This window comes from Diabrotica virgifera, chromosome 6, assembly GCF_917563875.1.
Source record: "Diabrotica virgifera virgifera chromosome 6, PGI_DIABVI_V3a".
NCBI classification, from domain to species: Eukaryota; Metazoa; Arthropoda; class Insecta; order Coleoptera; family Chrysomelidae; genus Diabrotica; species Diabrotica virgifera.
The window spans coordinates 222720857-222741651 of record NC_065448.1 but is presented as its reverse complement, the minus strand read 5'-3'; the positions used below and the strand labels follow the sequence as shown (position 1 = coordinate 222741651).

General features: G+C 35.5%; 1 protein-coding gene across 2 annotated transcripts in view; it reads left to right on the top strand.

Moving 5' to 3' along the window:
- Window positions 1–20795, top strand: part of LOC126886733 (TATA box-binding protein-associated factor RNA polymerase I subunit B) — a 39762-nt gene extending 18967 nt beyond the window's left edge. Inside the window, exons 4-7 of one of the 2 annotated variants that reach the window (XM_050653746.1) lie at window positions 2670–3088; window positions 10778–10919; window positions 10996–11425; window positions 19884–20795. In XM_050653746.1, the coding sequence (XP_050509703.1) occupies window positions 2670–3088; window positions 10778–10919; window positions 10996–11425; window positions 19884–20163 (1271 nt within the window). In that variant the 3' untranslated portion in view covers window positions 20164–20795. Of the gene's footprint in view, window positions 1–2669; window positions 3089–10777; window positions 10920–10995; window positions 11426–14696; window positions 15182–19883 lie in introns of those variants that run through there. The other variant, XM_050653747.1, reaches the window with a different exon arrangement.

Here is a 20795-nt window from a genome sequence, read left to right as displayed (position 1 = left end):
CAGATCACATGCTATGATTTTTTTGTGACGGATATTCTTGAGTTGGGGTTGATTTCATGTAATCGAATGAACTATCTTTCAATAAAGTCGTCCCAGGATTGCAACTCATAAATATTGGCAATATCATTTTAAAGTCTTCTACTTTAAAATGTATCATATGTATCTGAATTGCCGATATAAATGAGTCAAATTAAATAAATTATTAGAAGAATTTTTTTACAAAGCAACAACATTTTTGTTTCCATTAATAGTATTTTGTATTTTGGCAACGGCACCCGATTTGGGCGTCGAAACGTTAATAAAATTATTTTTTTCATTTTAATTGTAGCTTATTTCCCATATAAATAATTAAACAACAAATACCTACTAGAAGAAGATGCTTTAGATGTACACAAAATAAATCAGAAACTCGAACTACGATTATTTGTACAGCATGCAATGTGCCTCTATGCAAAAATTGTTTTTTACCACATCATTCATAAGAAGTAATTTTTTTTATAAGTAATGTTTTTTTGTGTAATGTATTTTTTTTATTTTGAATATAAGTTTGTTTCTTTACTGATGGGACTTATTTATCCCACCATTCAACACTAATGGGACATATATGTCCCATGTTCTTTCTAAGGATACAAGGATACGCAACAATGTAAAAAAAAATCAATCGCTTTGTTAGCTCTCCAGAAGTCAACGAATACCATTAAAATCATTTTAAACAGTTTTATTTAGCTACAATGAAATCAGTAATGAAAGGGAATAAAAAAGCCTAAAGTAGGATATGAGAATATAACAATTTGATAGATCAATATTGTAGATCAATAAGATAGTCAAGTTGTTAACAGTAAAAACGTGTCTGGTTTGTTATGAAAATTAGTAGATTTATTATTTAAAGTTTCAATTAAGTCCATATTTTTTTTTTGTTTGGTGGAAATGGAACCTGCAACAAAGGAATTTGACCCGTGATGAGTGGGTTCAAGCAGTGACCTTACACAGCGAAGAACTTAGCTACCATGCTATGGATCGGAGGTTTTTTGCATTATAAAAGTATGTATCTCTTGTGATTGAACCCACTCATCACGAGTCAAATTCCTTGTAGCACGTTTCATTTCCAAGACCGTATGACTCGTGATGAGTGGGTTCAAGCAAAAGAGATACGTACTTTTAAAATGCAAAAAACCTCCGATCCATAGCATGGTAGCTAAGTTCTTCGCTGTGTAAGGTCACTGCTTGAACCCACTCATCACGGTTCAAATTCCTTGTAGCAGGTTCCATTTCCACCAAACAAAAAAAATTATGGACTTAATTGAAACTTTAAATAATAAATCTACTAATTTTTACAACAAACCAGACACTTTTTGACTGTTAACAATTTGACATCTATCAAATTGTTAATTTCTCATAGCCTACCTCAGGCTTATTTATTAAACTAAGCAGAAAATAAGGATTATTGATAAAAAACGTGACTACTTGTTAACGTACCTAACGTTTTTATTATCCAACATAAGTGAATGAATCAAAAACAGAATGTTTTCCCCAAAAATTGCTTCAGTTTTTGGTTATTTCACGTTGAAATATTCGATTGAGAATTTTCATGAGCTACAACTTTGCTTTTACTGGTTCTATAGACTTCACGAATATACCATTTTTTTCGTTTTTTTATATGCTACATTTTTCCTCAGTACTTCCCGAAAAGTATTGAGTAAGTTAAAGAACTCTATAGTACAAAAGTTACCTAGAATTAGTAAGTTTATCTATTTCCTGACTGATTTTAAACGTATATTTTCTCACCCCCGAAAAGAGGTGACTTTCACTCCCAAGTAAAAGCTATCAACGGCACAAGTTCAGCTTTGAAGTGGAGGGTAAGTAGAACCTAAATTCAAATTTTCATGCAATTAGGAGTTGTCCCTGAAAATTACACGGTATCGCCGTATTTCACATTCATTTACCGAGCTAAAGCTTTGGTTTCCTCGAAAGCGGTACCGGCAAATTGCGACCGTAATAATGCGATGAATGACCTCCTCCAAACACCATTTTCACATATGCCACCGAATATTCCTCTCAGGATCCTTCATTCAAATATAAGCAGAAGGTTTTCATCTGCCTTGAAGACGGTCCATGTCTCCAATTCATATGTCAACACTGATTGTATAAGGGTTTTGTATATGGTTATTTTTGTGTTTTGGCTTAAGTTTCTGCTTCACATATATCTACTCAGTCCAAAATAGCATTTGTTTGCTAGGATTATCCATCGCTTGATTTCTTCCGTCATGACGTTCTCCTTGGTGATCAGGGAGCTTAAGTATGTGAATTTGTCTACCACTTCAAAGGTAGAGTTATCAACAGTGAATTGGTGACCGATGTTTCTGGCTCTATTGTTGGGTGTTAATGCCATCATCTTAGTTTTCTCCTCGTTTACTTGCATGCCCATATTTTTGAGGCATTTGAGAAGGTGGTATACATTTACTACATCAAACACAAAATACACTTCACCACCGCCATAAACTGTTGACTGAATGTTTCTCGCCGCATTGGCTACCGCATTCAATAGGCCGGTACCTTCATCTTGCGTTGCGGAGGCTTCCAACGCTCCCTTGAAAACCACTGCTATCGCAATTTCGGTCGTACCGTTTTCGAGGAAACCAGAGCTTAACACTACTTTTTCTTCATTTTAGATGATATTTTCTTGGCAGTAAAAAATATTTTGTTAAAGGATCCACCATATCAAGGAAGAAAGATCGGTGATTGTATACCGAACTACGAAGGAAGGGTCATGGCGGTAATTATGTTCGTCTTAAAGCTATTCTTCGGTTTAGACGACGTTTCAGAAGTCAATCTATCACAATTCGCTAAAGGCTTAAACGCTAAATGGCCGAAGCTGAACATGTTTGACATCGTGGAATGGATGGAGTTTATAAACTATAGAAAAGTACTAATCAACGAATACCATTTCCCTTCTTCTGTGAACGAAAACATGGCCGCCACTAATGCAGATTTGTACATGCAGTACAGGAAGAGCCATGGCATCGAGTTTGAATACAAGCAAAACGTGGGCTTCCGGAAGCCCCATGCGGCCGAGATGAATGGATACAAGGTAGAGTAGAGTAAATTTTTATTTGCATACACTTTTTAACATAATGGAGCGCATAACGTGAAATTATTAATCACAGATTAATAAAAGTTTACATATTATACTGATAGTAAGATTCGCTGACTAGAATTCTCTTCAATACTCTTAATAAGTACCAGGTTCTATTCAGTTTTTTTGTCGCGTTTTGTATTTGTTCCTCCCAATTCAGGTTCTGCTCAATATGAAGATCAAGAAACCTAACTGATCTAGCAGGTTCTGTGTTTGGTGATAGAAGATTGTCTATATCTGGGAACAGTTCTTGTGGCTGGCTTGTTCTAAAGTACACAAAAACAGTATTAAGCAACAGCCTATATCCACTTAACCACTGTTCAACCTTGCCCAAAGCTGGTTCTGCCAACGTGAGGAGTGTTTATGTTTTTTCCCAGACAAGCACTGTTTATGCTCTCTTCTAGTTTATTTTAATTTTAATGTCTTTTCTTATGACCTAGCAACCTTGTATTTTTATACCGATATATCTACATATTCTCATACGAAAAAAGGGCAGTCGTCATCCAGCCACCACCAAGTCTTAGAGTGCAACAATCTCCTTAAGGGGTTCTCTGTGCCGCTTTATCAAGCTTAGTTAGTTTAAAGTGTAAACGGACTTATCCTATATTTTACTGTTTAATTTTGTGTTCTTAGAGCCAATAAAGTCATATATTTCACACTTCACACGTTGTATCACTTCAGCCAGCATATCTTATCGAAGTTAATATCGCGTCAAATTCAAGCACATTTCAGTCATCGGCGAAATGTACACGGTTTGAGGAACCAATAACCACCGCAGTTGGCAGGTTATTTATATAGAGCAGAAAGAGAAAATGCCCCAAAACACTTTCCTGTGGTATACCTAATTTTAAGTTGATCGGTTCAGAGTAAACTTTACACCCCCTGTTTCTCCAAGCATACTTTTTGTGACCTATCTGGGAGAAATGATATTATCCATTTCAATGCTGGTCTCTGTATTCCATAACGATGTAATTTTTGTAATAAGAGAGCATAATCTAGGCCCTGGGCTATCGGAAGGCTTAGATATGTCTAAAAAAGTAAATAGTGTTTTCATTTGTGTCTCTAATTTTTCTACAACAGTGTCTCAACAGCTAGGAAACCATGCTATGAACTACTAAATAGTTGTTTGTAGTAAAAAAGTTTTGTAGTCTGGAATATATTGACTTTTCGAATATTTTTGAGAATGGTGGAAGAAGGCTTATTGGTCTATAGTTCTCCATCTTAGTAACATCACCTTTTTTATGTAGTGGCTTGGCAATTGCCAGTTTGAAACTTGAGAGGAAATTTACCTTGTCTGAAAGAAGCATTAACTACACTTCTCCAAGAAAATTGGTCATTTTTATGGAATTTCTTAAACCTGTTGTCCGATTTAAGTGATTTTTTTAACATGTTATATCCTTATTCTTTAACAATATTACTGTAATAATATTGTTGCTAGACAGGTAAATTGTCATCGCATACCGGATGTACCAATCAAACTGTGATTTTTTTCTCAAAGTTCGCGTCACCCTGTGGAATATTCTAGCATTTATAATATACTGAAATTAAAACACAACTATAGCCTCATGCTTTCTTAACATTATGTTTTTTTATTCATTCGCTTATGTTGGATAATAAAAAAAGTTAGGTACTTTAACAACTAGCCTTGTTTTTCTTCAATACAGGGTGTTTTTAAATAAGTATGGCAAACTTTAAGAGGTAATATTCTGCATAAAAAAATAATGACAGTTTGCTTTATAAACATATGTCCGCAAATGCTTCGTTTCCGAGATATGGGGTGTTGAAATTTTTCTTACAAACTGACGATTTATTTATTGCTCTAAAACCGGTTAAGAAATGCAAATGATATTTGGTGGGTTTTAAGAGGTAGTTATTGTGCATTTTTTGACATACAATTAAGAATTTTATGTTCACCATTGGCGCACATAAGGGTCATATTACCGGTATGCGCGCCGATGGTGAATATTAAATTTCTAATTGTACCTATAACAAAAAAATGTGCAATATCTACCTCTTAAAACCCACCAAATTCTTTTGCATATTCTACCGGTGTTAGAGCAAAAAATAAATCGTTACTTTGTAAGAAAAATTTCAATATCCCCTATCTTGGAAACGAAGCATTTGCGGACATACGTTTATAAAGCAAACTGTCATTATTTTTCATGAAGAATTACCCCTTAAAGTTTGCCATACGTATTTAAAAAGACCCTGTACTGACAAAAAACAAGGCTAGTTGTTAAAGTATCTAACTTTTTTATCATTCAATATAAGCGAGTGAATCAAAAAACAGATTGTTAAGAAAACACGAGGCTATAGTTGGGTTTTAATGTCAGTGTTTTATAAAATATTTCACAGGGTTTATTTATTTATTATTTAGCGTATGGCTCAATACATGGAATAAATACAATAATAATTGTAAAAAACGTAAGTACATAATTCAAAAATACAAACATAAGCTTATATAAAAACGAACATAGACAAAATACAGATAAAATATAAGATAATACAAACAGATAAGGGGGTGTAATCTAGCTCGCGTCCGTAAAAGAATTTTACACGTGCACCCTGGGTAATTCTAAATGAGCTAGTGCGATAGTTGGCGACTAGTCTATCTCTTAAAGATCTCCTAGTCATCGATATACATGGAAACAGTTACAAAAACTAGTTCTTCTCAGAACTATATGACAAGAAACATTGGACCAATCCTCCGAATATGCCAACTAAATATAGGAGCACTTAGTAGATCAAAGTGTGAGGTACTATCTAAAATCCTGCTAGAAAATAACATTGACGTGGCTACCATTCAAGAAACTCATGTAGGTGATGAAACTGATCTAAAACGTAGGGGCAAAGTACCGGGATATGAAATTCTTGGTGTAACATATCACCATATATACGGCTGTATAACATACATCCGCAGCAACATAGAAAATGCCCATCTAGTGGACACCAGTACCAATGGAAACATTCAAATCATTACAGTAAAAATCGAAGAACTTACAATTGCTAATATATACAAGCCCCAGAAACCCAGTGGCCTCCAGAAGTATTGCCTCATCTTTACCATCCGGCAGTTTATATGGGAGATTTTAATAGCCATCATACGATGTGGAACTATCCCAGCAATGACCAGAACGGCGAAGCACTTGTAGAGTGGGCAGAAGAAAGCAACCTTTGTCTAATATTTAATGCAAAAGAAAGGGGAACATTTAGATCCGCAGCGTGGAGAAAGGAATACAACCCAGGCCTCTGTTTCTCAACCCAAAACTCTCAAAATCAACCTGTCAATATAACAAGAAAAGTCCTGAAGAATTTCTCACACAGCCAACATCGTCCAATAATATATGAAGTAGGTATCCAGGTCCCGATAGTCCGATCCACTCCCAGACCAAGATGGAATTTTCAGAAGGCAGACTGGCAAAAATTCTCTACTGAACTTGATAAAGCTATAAGATGGGTTCCAGCCACACCGAAAAGCTACGATAGATTTGTAGGTGCAGTGATATCAACTGCAAAAAAGTGTATACCAAGAGGTTACCGCAAAGAGTATATCCCAGGCTGGAATAATGAATGTGAAGAACTCTACAATGACTATATAGAGAATGGTGACCCAGATGTAGCTAATGACCTATTGCAAACATTAAATGAAGCCCGGAGAGATAAATGGATAAAAACAACGGAGAAAATGGACTTTAAAAGATCAAGCAGACAATCTTGGAGCCTACTTAGAAAGCTAGGGGGAAGTGCCCCGCTCGTCCGAAAACCCCACTTTTTGTCCCCCGACCAAATAGCTAGCAGAATAGTGACCCTATCTAGGGCTCCACGTGACAAAGAACATACAAAATATATAAAAAAGGAACTCAACAACTTACATCAAACAGCCGGACATAACCCAAGGTTTTCCCACGAATTCACCAACGAAGAAATAACATCAGCCCTCCGAGACATGAAAACTGGCAAGGCCCTGGTTTTGATGGGATACATCCTGAGTTCCTACTACAATGCGGTCAAAGGACAAGAAAATGGTTGGCTGCGTTCTATTCACGGATCCTTAGAACTGGAAACATACCAAAAGCTTTTAAAAAGAGCAAAATAATTGCTGTATTAAAACCCAATAAACCCCACGATAAAGTTGAAAGCTATCGTCCTATAGCACTTCTCAGTTGCTGCTATAAACTGCTGGAACGACTTATCCTAAACCGAATAGGCCCACAAATTCTTGAAAATATCTCACTCGAACAAGCAGGTTTCATACCTAATCGAAGCTGCGCAGATCAGGTTCTAAGTCTAACTACGCATATAGAAGCAGGCTTCCAAAAGCAACAAAAGACGGCTGTAGTCTTTGTGGATTTGACAGCTGTCTACGACACAGTATGGAAGGGGGACTCCTCTATAAACTAACCAAACTAATCTCATGCCAAAGAATATTGCAACTAATGAACAACATGCTCTCTGATCGATACTTCCAGGTAATCCACGGTAATAACATAAGCAAACAGAGGAAATTACATAATGGACTACCCCAAGGATCAGTCCTTGCTCCGATGCTTTTCAACTTATATATATCGGACCTACCTGACACTGATGGAAGAAAGTTTGGCTACGCTGACGACCTAGCAATAGCAGTACAACACAAACAGTTTGAAATTACTCAAAACGTGCTGACAAACGACCTCAACAAATTATATGAATATTTCACAAAATGGCGCCTGATACCCAACTTAAATAAAACTGAGGTAAGCTGTTTTCACCTCAATAACAAACAGGCAAATCAAAAATTAGAGGTCAAAATGAGAAATGTAGCACTACCCTACCAACTTTACCCAAAATATCTGGGGGTTACATTGGACAGGACTCTCTCGTTTAAAAAACATCTACAAATAACTGCACAAAAAATAAGTAGTAGAAATAACCTTATCCAGAATCTTTGTGGTACCAACTGGGGCGCATCTGCGGACACACTACGAACATCTGTGCTAAGTTTGGTCTACTATGTGGCAGAGTACTGTGCACCGGTCTGGCTAAATAGTCGTCATGTGAAGATAGTTGATACGCAGCTTAATATAGCAATGAGAATGATTAGCGGCTGCATCAAGACTACTCCACTATATTGGCTTCCCATCCTTAGCCATATACCTCGCCTATTCTACGAAGACAAAAGGCCTTGATAACGGAGTATTCGAAAGTAAATAGCAACTTGCAACTACCAATCCATGAAGACATCCCGAGTTTAGCAGCAAACCGACTCCCATTCAGAAAACCACCCATAAGAACAGCCCAACAGCTAACAGCAGATGATTTCAATGTTACCTCCAGATGGCGCACGCTGTGGACTGAGGAAGCCTCACCTCAAGTATCCAACCTTATTGACTCAGTCCAAAAGCCTGATGGCTTCGACCAGCCACGAAACATATGGAACAGCCTAAACCGAATTAGAACGGGACATGCAGTATGCGCACACAACCTACATAAATGGGGAAAACAGCCTACCTCCAGCTGCGACTGTGGTGCTCCAGATCAAACCATCCAACGCATAGTGATATGAATTGAGGGCATACCGAGGGGACCCAAAAGACTTTTTCAAAACTACGCCTGCAGGCCTTGAATGGATAGCTCAACTTGACTTAAAGATATAACCTTATCTGTTTGTATTTCACAGGGTCACGCGAACTTTGAGAACAAATCTCAGTTTGATTGGTACACCTGTATGCAATGACAGTTTACCTGTCTAACAACAGTATTATTATCTAACAATAAAACACTGAAAACGTTTGTTTTCTATACTTCCACAAAATTTATTACAACTATGTGACTACAGCTATTTCGGCAGAGTGCCTTTCTCAAGTGATTTAGTTTACAATAGTTTGCCTATTTAAAGTCTTTAACTGAAGAGGTTGAGGAGTGGGGAGCTGTTTGTCTCGAGTTGGTCATTCAGAATTATATCTGTATATAATGATACAGATATATACAGATATACAGATATAATTCTGAATGACCAACTCGAGACAAACAGCTCCCCACTCCTCAACCTCTTCAGTTAAAGACTTTAAATAGGCAAACCATTGTAAACTAAATCACTTGAGAAAGGCACTCTGTCGAAACAGCTGTAGTCACATAGTTGTAATAAATTTTGTGGAAGTATGGAAAACAAACGTTTTCAGTGTTTTATTGTTAGATAAAATGAACTTCCATCAAGTAACGGTCGAATCCATCAACAATATCAGCGATATTGTTAAAGAATAAGGTTATAACATATTAAATGTCTAATCATAGCAAGACCAGGACATTAAGCAACACCACACTGCTGGGAGAAACGAGGGGAGGAATTCCTCGAACATCCCAAAGGATATTAAAAAAAAAGTTCACCGTTCCATCCATCAGAATGGTGCTCTGTCCGACTGCTCAGCCCTGGGTTCGTTCTCTGTTCATTCTTCCTTCACATCCATCCCAGAAAGGTACAGGAAATAAAAAGTCCACCAAATCATGCTAAATACATTATATTTATTGAAATAAAAGAAATAACAAAAATCATTATATTATTAGGTACAGGCAACAAAACTAATTTTCTTAAACTGTGATAGAGACCCTGCTGGTTACCGGTATAAAAATTATTAAGATAAAAAAGTACTCAGCTTTAAATCTTCCTGTCACACAGTTCTCAAGGGAGGTCTCCAATCACTGCAGAACTTGTTGCTGCCGGTAGTTATGGGAAGTCTAGGGCTATCTTATATAACTCATTCTTCTGATGCATCAGGATGCTGTGGGCAGTTGCGAGCCACTTCTGCTCTCCAAGGTAGTACGGACTACAGCTTCCCGAGGTAGGGGCTAGAAAAATTCATACAAAGATCAGTTTTCTCCCGAAAGAAAAGCCCGATCAGAAATAAAGCTGAGTATCCAAAGAAAAACGGTCTCAACAAAATCTCTGATCACAGCGTGGCATTATAAAAAAATATATAGAAACAGAAAGAATTCTATCAATAAAATATTATAACTATGTACAAGAAATAAAGTAATATATTATATACCAAAGAGAAAGAAGTAAAATTAGAAAAGTTTTTAAGCTGTATTTCAAGGAAGAAAGTAGGTATCTGCCGTGCAAAAGAAATCAGTAAAAAACTGAGGCTTAAACTAGATAATCAAACTTACCCGTATGTCTAACGGCCTAAACACAAACACAATAATTTATGAGGATAATGTTGCTCAGTCACGGGGTAATGGAAAAAGAGCGAGTACAAATTTGTATCGGCTTGAACACGCTTTGTATCGAATTGAACAAATTAATTTGACGATAGTAGGGTCGCTTGTAGAAATATGTAGTATGAGGGACAAATATCAAGCGAAGCTTGGTGTAGCGTTCAATCGGTTGATTGAAACGTTACAGGACAACAGGTTTAGGAAATTCGAGACATCAAAAATGACCCATTTTTAAGATGGTGCGTTAATTTCTTGGAGAAGTGTATATAAGATAGAGGAAGACAAATCGCTGATGAAACAAGTTTAATTAAGTTGGTTGAGATTTCATCATAACCAGAGATATGCTTGTTTTTTAAGTTATTTATTATGTGGCTTATTTCTTTTTCTGAAACGGGAGTTAAAAATATACAATGATTATTTTATTCGATATTAATTTAAACATGTTTTCAGGACCTGTTAAACAAAATTATCAAACTACAAAACGACGAATTTCCTCACATCGAATATCCTCCCAGTATCCATCCGTATAAAAGTCATTCAGCTGTTGTCAAGAGTTTGCTTAACCGAAGTGATCCAGATGGCGTAAAATATCGTAAGTATCAATTCTCCACAATAAACATTTTTCTCATTCAATTTATCATTGATTTGTGTAAAATGAATTTTTGCAGATATGCTAACCAAATATTTTCGAAACCGAAGCATGGACTTCCTCTTTAATCCTTTGGCCTATTTGTGGCAACTAAATAGCAAAGCAAAGTATCATCATGGAGGTTTAAATGATCAATGGGAGTTAAAACCATTAGAAGCGAAAGGTGACTTCGCTTACTTTAATAAGCCGGATTTATGGGAGCTTGTGCCTGTTGAAGTTGTTAAACACGAAGTAAAAAGAGAGCCTAGAAAAAAGATCGAGAAAGATTATGTACCTAGCAAAGATATTCAAGTTGAGCTGCAAGAGTTTGCTGAGTACCACCAGGATCAATTTAAAGAGAATTTAATTGAGTTAGGGAACTTGGCAGCTAAACGTCCGTTTAATGGAGAAGGCAGATGTAACGGTGATAGCGAAGAAACATATGAACTCCATTGTTTCCCATATGAAAGGTAAGCTAATATAGTATATTTATAGTATATAACATGGTTAAAATGTAATAAAAAGTGCCCACCCCCGAGATGGGGTGGCAACCACCCCCAAGGTTTTAGCGTACAGCGGAAGGATATAGAAAATGATCCTAGGACTATGCCCTACCTTCTGTGAAAATTTCAAGTAAATCCATGCTGGACGAAAAAATTGCGAGCCAAAATGCTTCATTTGCTGGACTTAAAGGAATTTTTTTGACTTTGTTGCGCTGACATCAAAAAAGGTTTGCCATCCCTGTACTAGTCCGATTCGGCTAACATTTTGGCATAGGCCGTCTACAAGAATGTAATACATGATCGTGTATTTATCATGCGTAGTGGAGCCATCAGGCGGAGAGGCTAGGTACTTATTGGAGCACCCACGTGCATGCCACAAAGAAATATATAAATACTATATAGTCTAGTACAGCGGTTCTCAACCACCGTGTCGCGACACACTGGTGTGTCGGAAGAATCTATCAGGTGTGTCGCGAGATTTACGAATACGATATTCTTATTTATATTTTTTTACTTCTTATAATATACCAATGGACATCCTAAGTCTTGACGTCACAAAATTGGGAGGAGCTTATATTTGGCTCCAAACAATTTTGTTTATAATGTTAAACACTCATAAGGAATTTTTCATTTATTGTTTACGTGGTTTGTGTGACAAAATAAGAATTTTCATTTAGGTATTTAGTTAAAGAAACGTGTCAGTTAAGAGATTTTTATTCGTTTTTGCCCAGGTGAGTTAATTTAATGCAATGATAAGAACGTAAACAGTTTTGAGGTTATGTTTATTTTCAACCACTAAGGAATAAAAACTACCTGAGCAAAAACGAATAAAAATCTCTTAATTAACACGTTTCTTTAACGAAATACCTAAATGAAGTCTTATTTTGCCACACAAAGCACATAAATGAAAAATTCCTTATGACAATTTAACGTTGCAAACAAAATTGTTTGGAGCCAATATAAGCTCCTCCCAATTTTGTGACAGTTGTGACGTCAGACTTAGGCTGTCCATTATGCATTCAACCATTTTTTTAACTATTAGGTATATACCACGTTATACCAATCAATAAAGTGCCAATCCGTAATCGTTTCTTCTCTAACTCTTTTTAAAATTTAACCGACATAATTTGCGTTATGAATAGTTGCGCAAAGCGGGAGATCTTGTTTTTTATCTTTAAGAAACATGTAAAGAATTAGTTGCTACAATGTTAGGCCCGGAAGCTGTTGAACAAATATCAAAGGTACCTTTATCAAATGACACAGTCCATCGACGTATATTAGATATGTCAATCGATATTCAAAGTAATGTTAGGGAGGTATTGGCAAATACACAATTTGCTCTACAACTGGACGAAAGCACGGACATTTCGTGCCCAATTGATATCTTTTGTAAGATTTGTGTACGGACCGAAAATTATTGAACAGTTAATATTCTATCGTGAATTGGAAACAACAACCACTGGAGCTGATATATTTTCTACTGTTGACACCTTCTTTCAGGATCACGGACTTAAGTGGACGGATTGTATTGCGATATGTACAGATTGTGCTGCGGCAATGACGGGAAATGTCAAAGGATTTTTAAGTTTCGCACTAAATAAAAACCAGTTGATAATAATTACTCATTGCTTTTTACATCGAGAAGCTCTGGTAGTAAAAACAACGGATGGAAGCCAACTGGGTGAAGTTATTCATACTGTTGTTTCTATGATCAACTATATCAAAACCCGTCCGGTGAAATCAAAGGTGTTTGAGAAACTTTGTAAAGACATGGGCGCAGATCATAAAGTCTTGTTATTTCATAGTAAAATTCGTTGGCTTTCGAAAGGAAAAATACTAAACAGAGTTTTAGAACTTAAAGACGAACTACTCGAATTTTTTAAAACAGAAGATGGCCAAAGTGATTTTTGTAAAAATCTTAAAAACCCTCTTTGGTGTGCTAAGTTGGCTTACCTTTCTGACATTTTTAATAAGCTAAATTCTTTGAATGCAACTATGCAAGGACGAAAGGAAACCATAATATCATCAACTGATAAAATAAGTGCGTTCTCCAAAAAACTTACATTCTGGAACTCGGTTATACAACGTAGAAAAAAACGATTTGACTGCTTTTCCCGAAACCTCTATAACTATAACTTTAATTAATTTGAAATCTGAAGAACAGACTCTACTAAAGGAGAGCGTGAAAGAGCACTTATGTAAGTTGCAAGAAGGGATAACTTTCCCTCTGTCTTGAGTGTTAACTGTGAATGGTTGATTGCACTTGACGAGAACAACGTAAGCAAGGCAGAATTAGCCTGTTCTGAAAAGGAACAACTTATTGAAGTGTATTCTGACACAGTTTTAAAATCAAAATTTAGAGAAGTAGCTCCAGATGTTTTTTGAATTTCAGTTAAGAATGAATACCCAGAATTAACAAAGAAAGCAGGATCCCTTTTACTGCCGTTTTCTAACTCGTACTTATGTGAATCTGCATTTTCTGCGATGAAAAAAGGCGCGTTTATATGTATCCAGTAACTGGCGCCAGTCGCACTGACACGACAGCGCTGGCATGGTAGTGGCATCATGTAAACACTTTTTGCGCCAGTGCAGCGCTGTCTGCCAGTGCTGTCTCGAATAGAAAGGTGGTCTATTTTTCATGTCACTGGTATTCCAGTTAGACTGGCGCCAGTTACTGGATAGGTTTAAACGTTACTAAATATAAAATCTAGCTACCGGTCTCGAGTACTTGATGTGGACAGCGAGCTGAGAGTGTGTCTGTCTACAATTCGTCCTCGAATAGATATGATGACTTTGCAAAAGTCATCAGGGTCAAATTTCACACTAATTTTATGTATTCTTTCTGTTTTGTTTTTGCCTGTTATGTTCTTACGAAATAAAAAATAATATGCTTAATATATTCATCTGTACTTACCTACCACTAGCAAAAATTTGTATTACATATAAGGGTGTCGCGAATCTGTAAGGAGTACGTTAGTGCGTCGCTGATTAAAAAAGGTTGAGAACCGCTGGTCTAGTACACTACATGTAAATCAAAATGTAAATTCGTACAGGTTGGGACAAATTTTATATCAAAGTTTAGGCGAGTACAAAAGATATTTTCAAGAAAGTATCCAAATCATATAAGGGGATCATTGTTTAAATAATTATAAATAATTAAAAAGGGGTCATTTTTGCACAATATTTACTTTTTAACTGCTGAGCTAATTTACATTTTAATTTTTTTTTATTATTATAGGTTATTCACTACATGCAGTCAACAAATAAAAAAATTATAGGCATGTTAGCTGTTTGTTCAAAGGTGTGTAAGTATAAATTTGGATTTGTTATCCAGTGATAACAAAGAATCCACTAGCTTCTTAAATTATTGAACTGTGCCCTGAAAAGGTAAGTAGTTCACTGCACTGCACGACACTTCACTTCACTGCTGCTTAGAACCTATGTGGTAGCTCCAGTGGTTTGTGCCTCCTCAGTCTCCGAGTCTGCTCACTATTATCCAGCAGGTTTAGTGCAAGATTATTAGGGTGGTTCTCTAATTTTACCAAATAGCGGCTGCTGTATTCACTCACTGTCTCCTTTACTGTGGCTACTTGAAGATCGTCTCTGATTTCTCTGTTAGGTATAAACCAAGGTGCATTTGTTATGGTCCGTAGTACCTTCGACTGGAAGCGTTCCAATATCTCTATGTTTGAGTTTGCAGCCCATAGTTGTACACCATATGCCCATATTGGTTTTAAGACTACTTTATACACCAATAATTTGTTTTTTAAACTAAGCTTTGACTGTCTTCCCAATAGCCAGTAGTATTTGCTGAGTTTCAAGCCAAGTTGTTTTCGTTTGTTAAAAATGTGCTTTCTCCAGGTCAGTCCTTTATCCAAGTGCATCCCTAAATACCTAACGCTGTCAGATTGAGGCAGATCTTGTCCATTTAGTGTAACATGTGGCACTGTACCTCTGCATTTGGTAAATGTAACCTGCACTGATTTTACTTCATTGACTTTGATTCTCCAGTTTCTCGTCCAGATTCTCGTTCTCCAGTTTCTCGTCCAGATTCTCCAGTTTCTTGTCCAGTCCTGAATTTTCACTAGATGTTGTTGGAGAATTCTTGCGGCTATGACTGTGTCTGTGTGTTTGACCATTATCGCTTTATCATCTGCAAAGGAAGCTGCGATTGTTTGGTTGCTTACTGGAAGATCAGCTGTGTACATAAGATAGAGAAGTGGACCAAGAACACTGCCCTGTGGTACTCCTGCCTTTATCAATGTGATTTCTGATGTTGACTGTCCGTACCTTACAGTAAAATATCTTTCTTTTGGGCAGGATTCCATAATAATGTACAGTGTGTGGGGGAGTGATTTTTTAAATTTAAATAGTAGTCCATCATGCCAAACCTTATCAAAGGCTTGACTCACATCTAGGAAAGCAGTCGTGCAGTAACTTTTTTGCTCAAATGCTTCATTTATTTCGTCCACTACTCTGTGGATCTGTTCAATTGTGCTATGATCCTTTCTGAATCCGAATTGGTGTTCAGGAATCAGGTGGTTTTCTTCTATTATGGGAGTCAGTCGGGTTATGAGTAGCTTTTCTAGGAGTTTACCAACGTTTGTTACATTTTAATGAAGGTCTTTAAGGTTTTTTTCTACAAAGCTGAAGGATAAATATTTCACCTAAGACTTAATAAATTAAATTTGACCTTCTATTTATTTAAATAATTATATGTAAAATTTAAAAATAAAATTTGCAAAAAAATATTTTTTGTGTTTTAAATAAGCACTATAAATTATTCTTTTTAACAGAAGTTGCACTATGTTACAAGTACTAAGCAAAAAAAAATGATTAAACAATATTTAATAATTTATGAGATATTTAATTTGTTTATCAAATGTTACTATATTTTTAATGGCAAAAACGCGGTTGTTACCAAAAGAATAGAAACCTGTTTAAAATATCATTACTTTTATTTTTATGTATGTTTGCGATACATGTATTGATAAATTCAAATTTCAATTTAACTCCCCTCTTAAATGACATTTGAAAATTGTTCTAATTTGTTTTTTAATAACGTCGCGCCAATTAAACATTTTGAAATGCTGTTCGATAATCGGATTCCTTGGAATTTTTCACTAATTAAATTAATTGTCGTTTTTTCGTCTTCTTTTTTTTCCTTATACTAAAAGATATAGTTTTGTTTATAGAGGGTGTTTCATTAAGAATGTCCAATCTATGAGTTGTCGATTCTTGACCTCAAAATATTAAGATTTAACCAAAATCACTTTAATAAAATATGGCTACTTATTGAGTTACAGGGTGTTTTATTTAAAAATTTAAAAAATATTTTTGCTCAGTATTTTAAAACTATTCGACGTAACCTTTTCATACTTAGTAGAAAGTGTAGGTACTATACACCCTATGAAATTATGTTAAATACAGGTTTCCGGCTACTACCAGAGGCGTACGACAGGGGAAAGCAAATGGTTGACCCTTCCCAAATTCTACGTCACTGGCGAAATTGTCATTTTAGCGCAATTTTTAGATTATCCAATACTTATATGTAAATAACTTACTCTTCACTCGTAACGATAAAGCCTTTAGTTTTCGAGATATTTGAAGTTAAACATGTAACGGCACAGTTTTTTGATTAATGTTTTGTGCCGCTTAATTTTTAATTTCAAATATCTCGAAAGCTAATGATTTTATTGTTAAGACTAAAGAGTATATTATTCATTCTTAACGATAAAATCATTAGTTTTCGACATTGCTGTTTTTGTAACAATATAGGTTCCGGTACGCAATGTTCCGGGGGTCTGGGGAGTGTTCATAAGGGGGTCCACCCCCGGGAAAACCTTTTAAATTTATCCTCAATAAGAGCGTTTTAAAGCTATTTGGGTGCAAGGCAAAAATTCAGGAATTTGTATATAATTTTGTTGTTTTTTTATTTTTTGTCCCAAGAGGTACCGGTACGGCGTAACGGCGCGTACCGTCACAAAAACTGCACTGGTTTTCGATATATGAAACTAAAATTTAAGCGGCACAATAACTAAATAACTGTGCAGTTACATGTTTAACTTCAAATATCTCGAAAACTAATGACTTTATCGTTACGAGTAAAGAGGATGTTATTTACATAGAGAGTACTGGAGAATCTAAAAATTGTGCTAAAATAGCAATTTCACCATCCATCCATCCAATGGTACTACAGCCCAAATCGAGCCTTGGCCTCCTTCAACAAGCTTCTCCAATCATTTCGATTTACCGCTGTTCTTTTCCATGAACGCGTTCCCAGGAAGTTCCTGGCATCCTCATCGACTTCGTCTTCCCATCTCTTTTTAGGTCTTCCAACAGGTCTTCTTCCCTGCATTCTTGCATTCAGCAATTTTCTGGGGATTCTATTCTCATGCATGCGGACCACGTGCCCTGCCCACCGTAATCTCTGCAGTTTAGTGTATTGTGCTAGAGTTGGTTCGCTATATTGCTCGTATATTTCTCTATTATACCTAATTCGCCAGTTGTTATTTTCACTTATTGGGCCCAGTATCCTACGTAATACTTTTCTTTCAAACACATCTAATGCATTGGCAGATTTCTGTGTCACCACCCATGTTTTGCAGCCATAACTTACTATGGGCCTGATTATTGTTTTATATACCCGGAGTTTTGTTTTCCGGTGTACGTCTCGCGATTTGAATATGTGGCCCATCGCGAAATAGGCTTTATTTGCCAGCACAAGCCTTCTATTTATTTCCGGTTCTTCTTCATTGCTTGCAACCAGATCCATTCCTAGGTAGGTGAATTTATTCACATGTTCTATATCGTCAATAAAGTGTTGTTGCGCCGGTCTATTTGATCTGGTTTGTATGAGTAGTTTTGTTTTATTTGTATTTATTGCTAGCCCTACTGCTTCTGCACTCTGTTTCAACTCAACGTAGGTTTCTTCGGCTGCATTCATTGTTCTGCTCATTATGTTTATATCATCTGCGTATGCTGCTAATTGGGTAGATTTGTTTGTAAGTATGTTATTTCCGCTTACCGTCAACCGTCTAATTACATATTCAAGAACAAGATTAAAAAGCGTTGGAGCCAGTCCGTCGCCTTGTTTCAGTCCTTGCGTTATCGTAAACGCATCAGTGATCTGTCCTTGAATGCATATCTGTTCTTCTGTTTCTGTCATTGTCATTTGCACTAGTCGTATTAATTTTGATGGTATGCCAAATTCTTCCAATATATTAGGTAGAATAGCAATTTCACCAGTGACGTAGAATTTGGGAAGGGTCAACCATAGTCCAAGGGTCTACCATAATTTCATAGGGTGTATAGTACTTACACTTTCTACCAAGTATGAAAAGGATATGTTGAATAGTTTTAAAATACTGAGCAAAAAATATTTTTTTATTTTTAAACAAAACACCTTGTAACTCAATAAGGAGCCATATTTTATTTAAGCGATTTGGGTTATATCTTAATATTTTGAGGTCTAGAATCTACAACTCAGAGATTGGACATTCTTAATGAAACCCCCTCTATAAGCAAAACTATATATTTTACTATAAGGAAAAAAAGAAGAAGAAAAAACGACAAAAAAATTCGTTAATTAGTAAAAAATTCCCAGGAACCCGATTATCGGAACAGCATTTCAAAATGTTTAATCCCCGCGATGTTATTAAAAAAATAAATTATAAACAAATTAGAACAATTTTCAAATGCCATTTAAGAGGGGAGTTAAATTGAAATTTTAATGTTTAATACATTTATCAAAAACATACATAAAAATAAAAGTAATGAGGTTTTACACAGATTTATATTCTTTTGGTAACAACCGCGTTTTTGCAATTGAAAATATAGTAACATTTAATAAACAAATTAAATGTCTCATAAATTATTAAATATTTTTTAAGCAATGTTTTTTTGCCTAATACTGGTAACATAGCGCAACTTCTCCTATTAAATAAAATAATTTATAGTGTTTATTTAAAACGCAAATAATTTTTTTTGCAAATTTGATTTTTAAATTTTATATATAATTATTTAAATAAATGCGGGGTCAAATTTAATTTAGTAAGTCTTAGGTAAAAGATTTATCATTCAGTTTTGTAGAAAAAAATCCTAAAGACCTTCATTAAAATGTAAATTACCTCAGCAGGTATATGAGGTACCTGCTGTGAATAATCTATAATAATAAAAAAAAATTAAAATGTAAATTAGCTCAGCAGTTAAAAAGTAAATATTGTGCAAAAATGACCCCTTTTTAATTATTTGTAATTATTTAAACAATGATCCCCTTATATGATTTGGATACTTTTTTGAAAATATCTTTTGTATTCACCTAAACTTTGATATAAAATTAATTCCAACCTGTACTGAATTACATTTTGATTTTTTTTTTTTGTTAGGCTAATAGCCTCAGAACAATAATTACTTTTTGTTTTAGATATTGGATCAATTTAAAAAACACGTATGTCATCACCTGCAGCGGCTTCGAACGATTCAATGAGTCCATGAGAGGATTTAGTTCAAGTTTCAAATTGATATTAAAAGAATGCAGCAGGATTACGGAACAGACTGATCAAGAAATGTTCGAAGAATATTTCTATACCGAGCTATATCTTATATATTACGGAAAAAATTACAGTGGGTCTAAGAAACGAAGGAAATTAGTGAAATTCAAAAAACGTTTGGAGAGACGACAACATTTAGAGAAGTATTGGTAAAAACCAGCAAAACCAATAGTCCCCAGTACACTGTCCTTTTTTGAAAATGATTACAAAAGTCTTAAAAATGGTTTTAACTGCTTCGTTTGAACGAGTATATCACTTTTTGAAAATTTTCAGAGTGCAGGGTGGACGCGTTTCCGCACGCACAACATCTAAACCTGTAGCTCTAGCGCGGTTACGTTTTGCTATTATAAAACTATAATTAATAAAAATCAATGGGAAAATCCCAATAATCAAAAGGTTATACGATAATATAATAGTTATTTATGTACCAAGTCAGTAAAGACTCTTTACTGACGTGGTGCATACAAAATTTTATCGCCAATCATAAAAAACATTAACACTTACTTAACATTTACTTAATTATATCCTTCTAATGAAAAAAGAGTGTGTGTACTTAGTCCTTATAATAGTCTAAGTATGTCAACCATTAATATTAAACAAAAAAGTTTTCCTTACGGGGGATTCGAACCAAGTACTGACACGTCCGTAACTAGATATACATATAGTATGATAGAATTGATCCAAAAGATGGCATAACCCAGACATCCAAAGTGAAAGTTATCCTCCTACACCAAATTGTTCTATATGGTTCACATAATGTTCAGAAAAAAGTCACACCGTTTTGA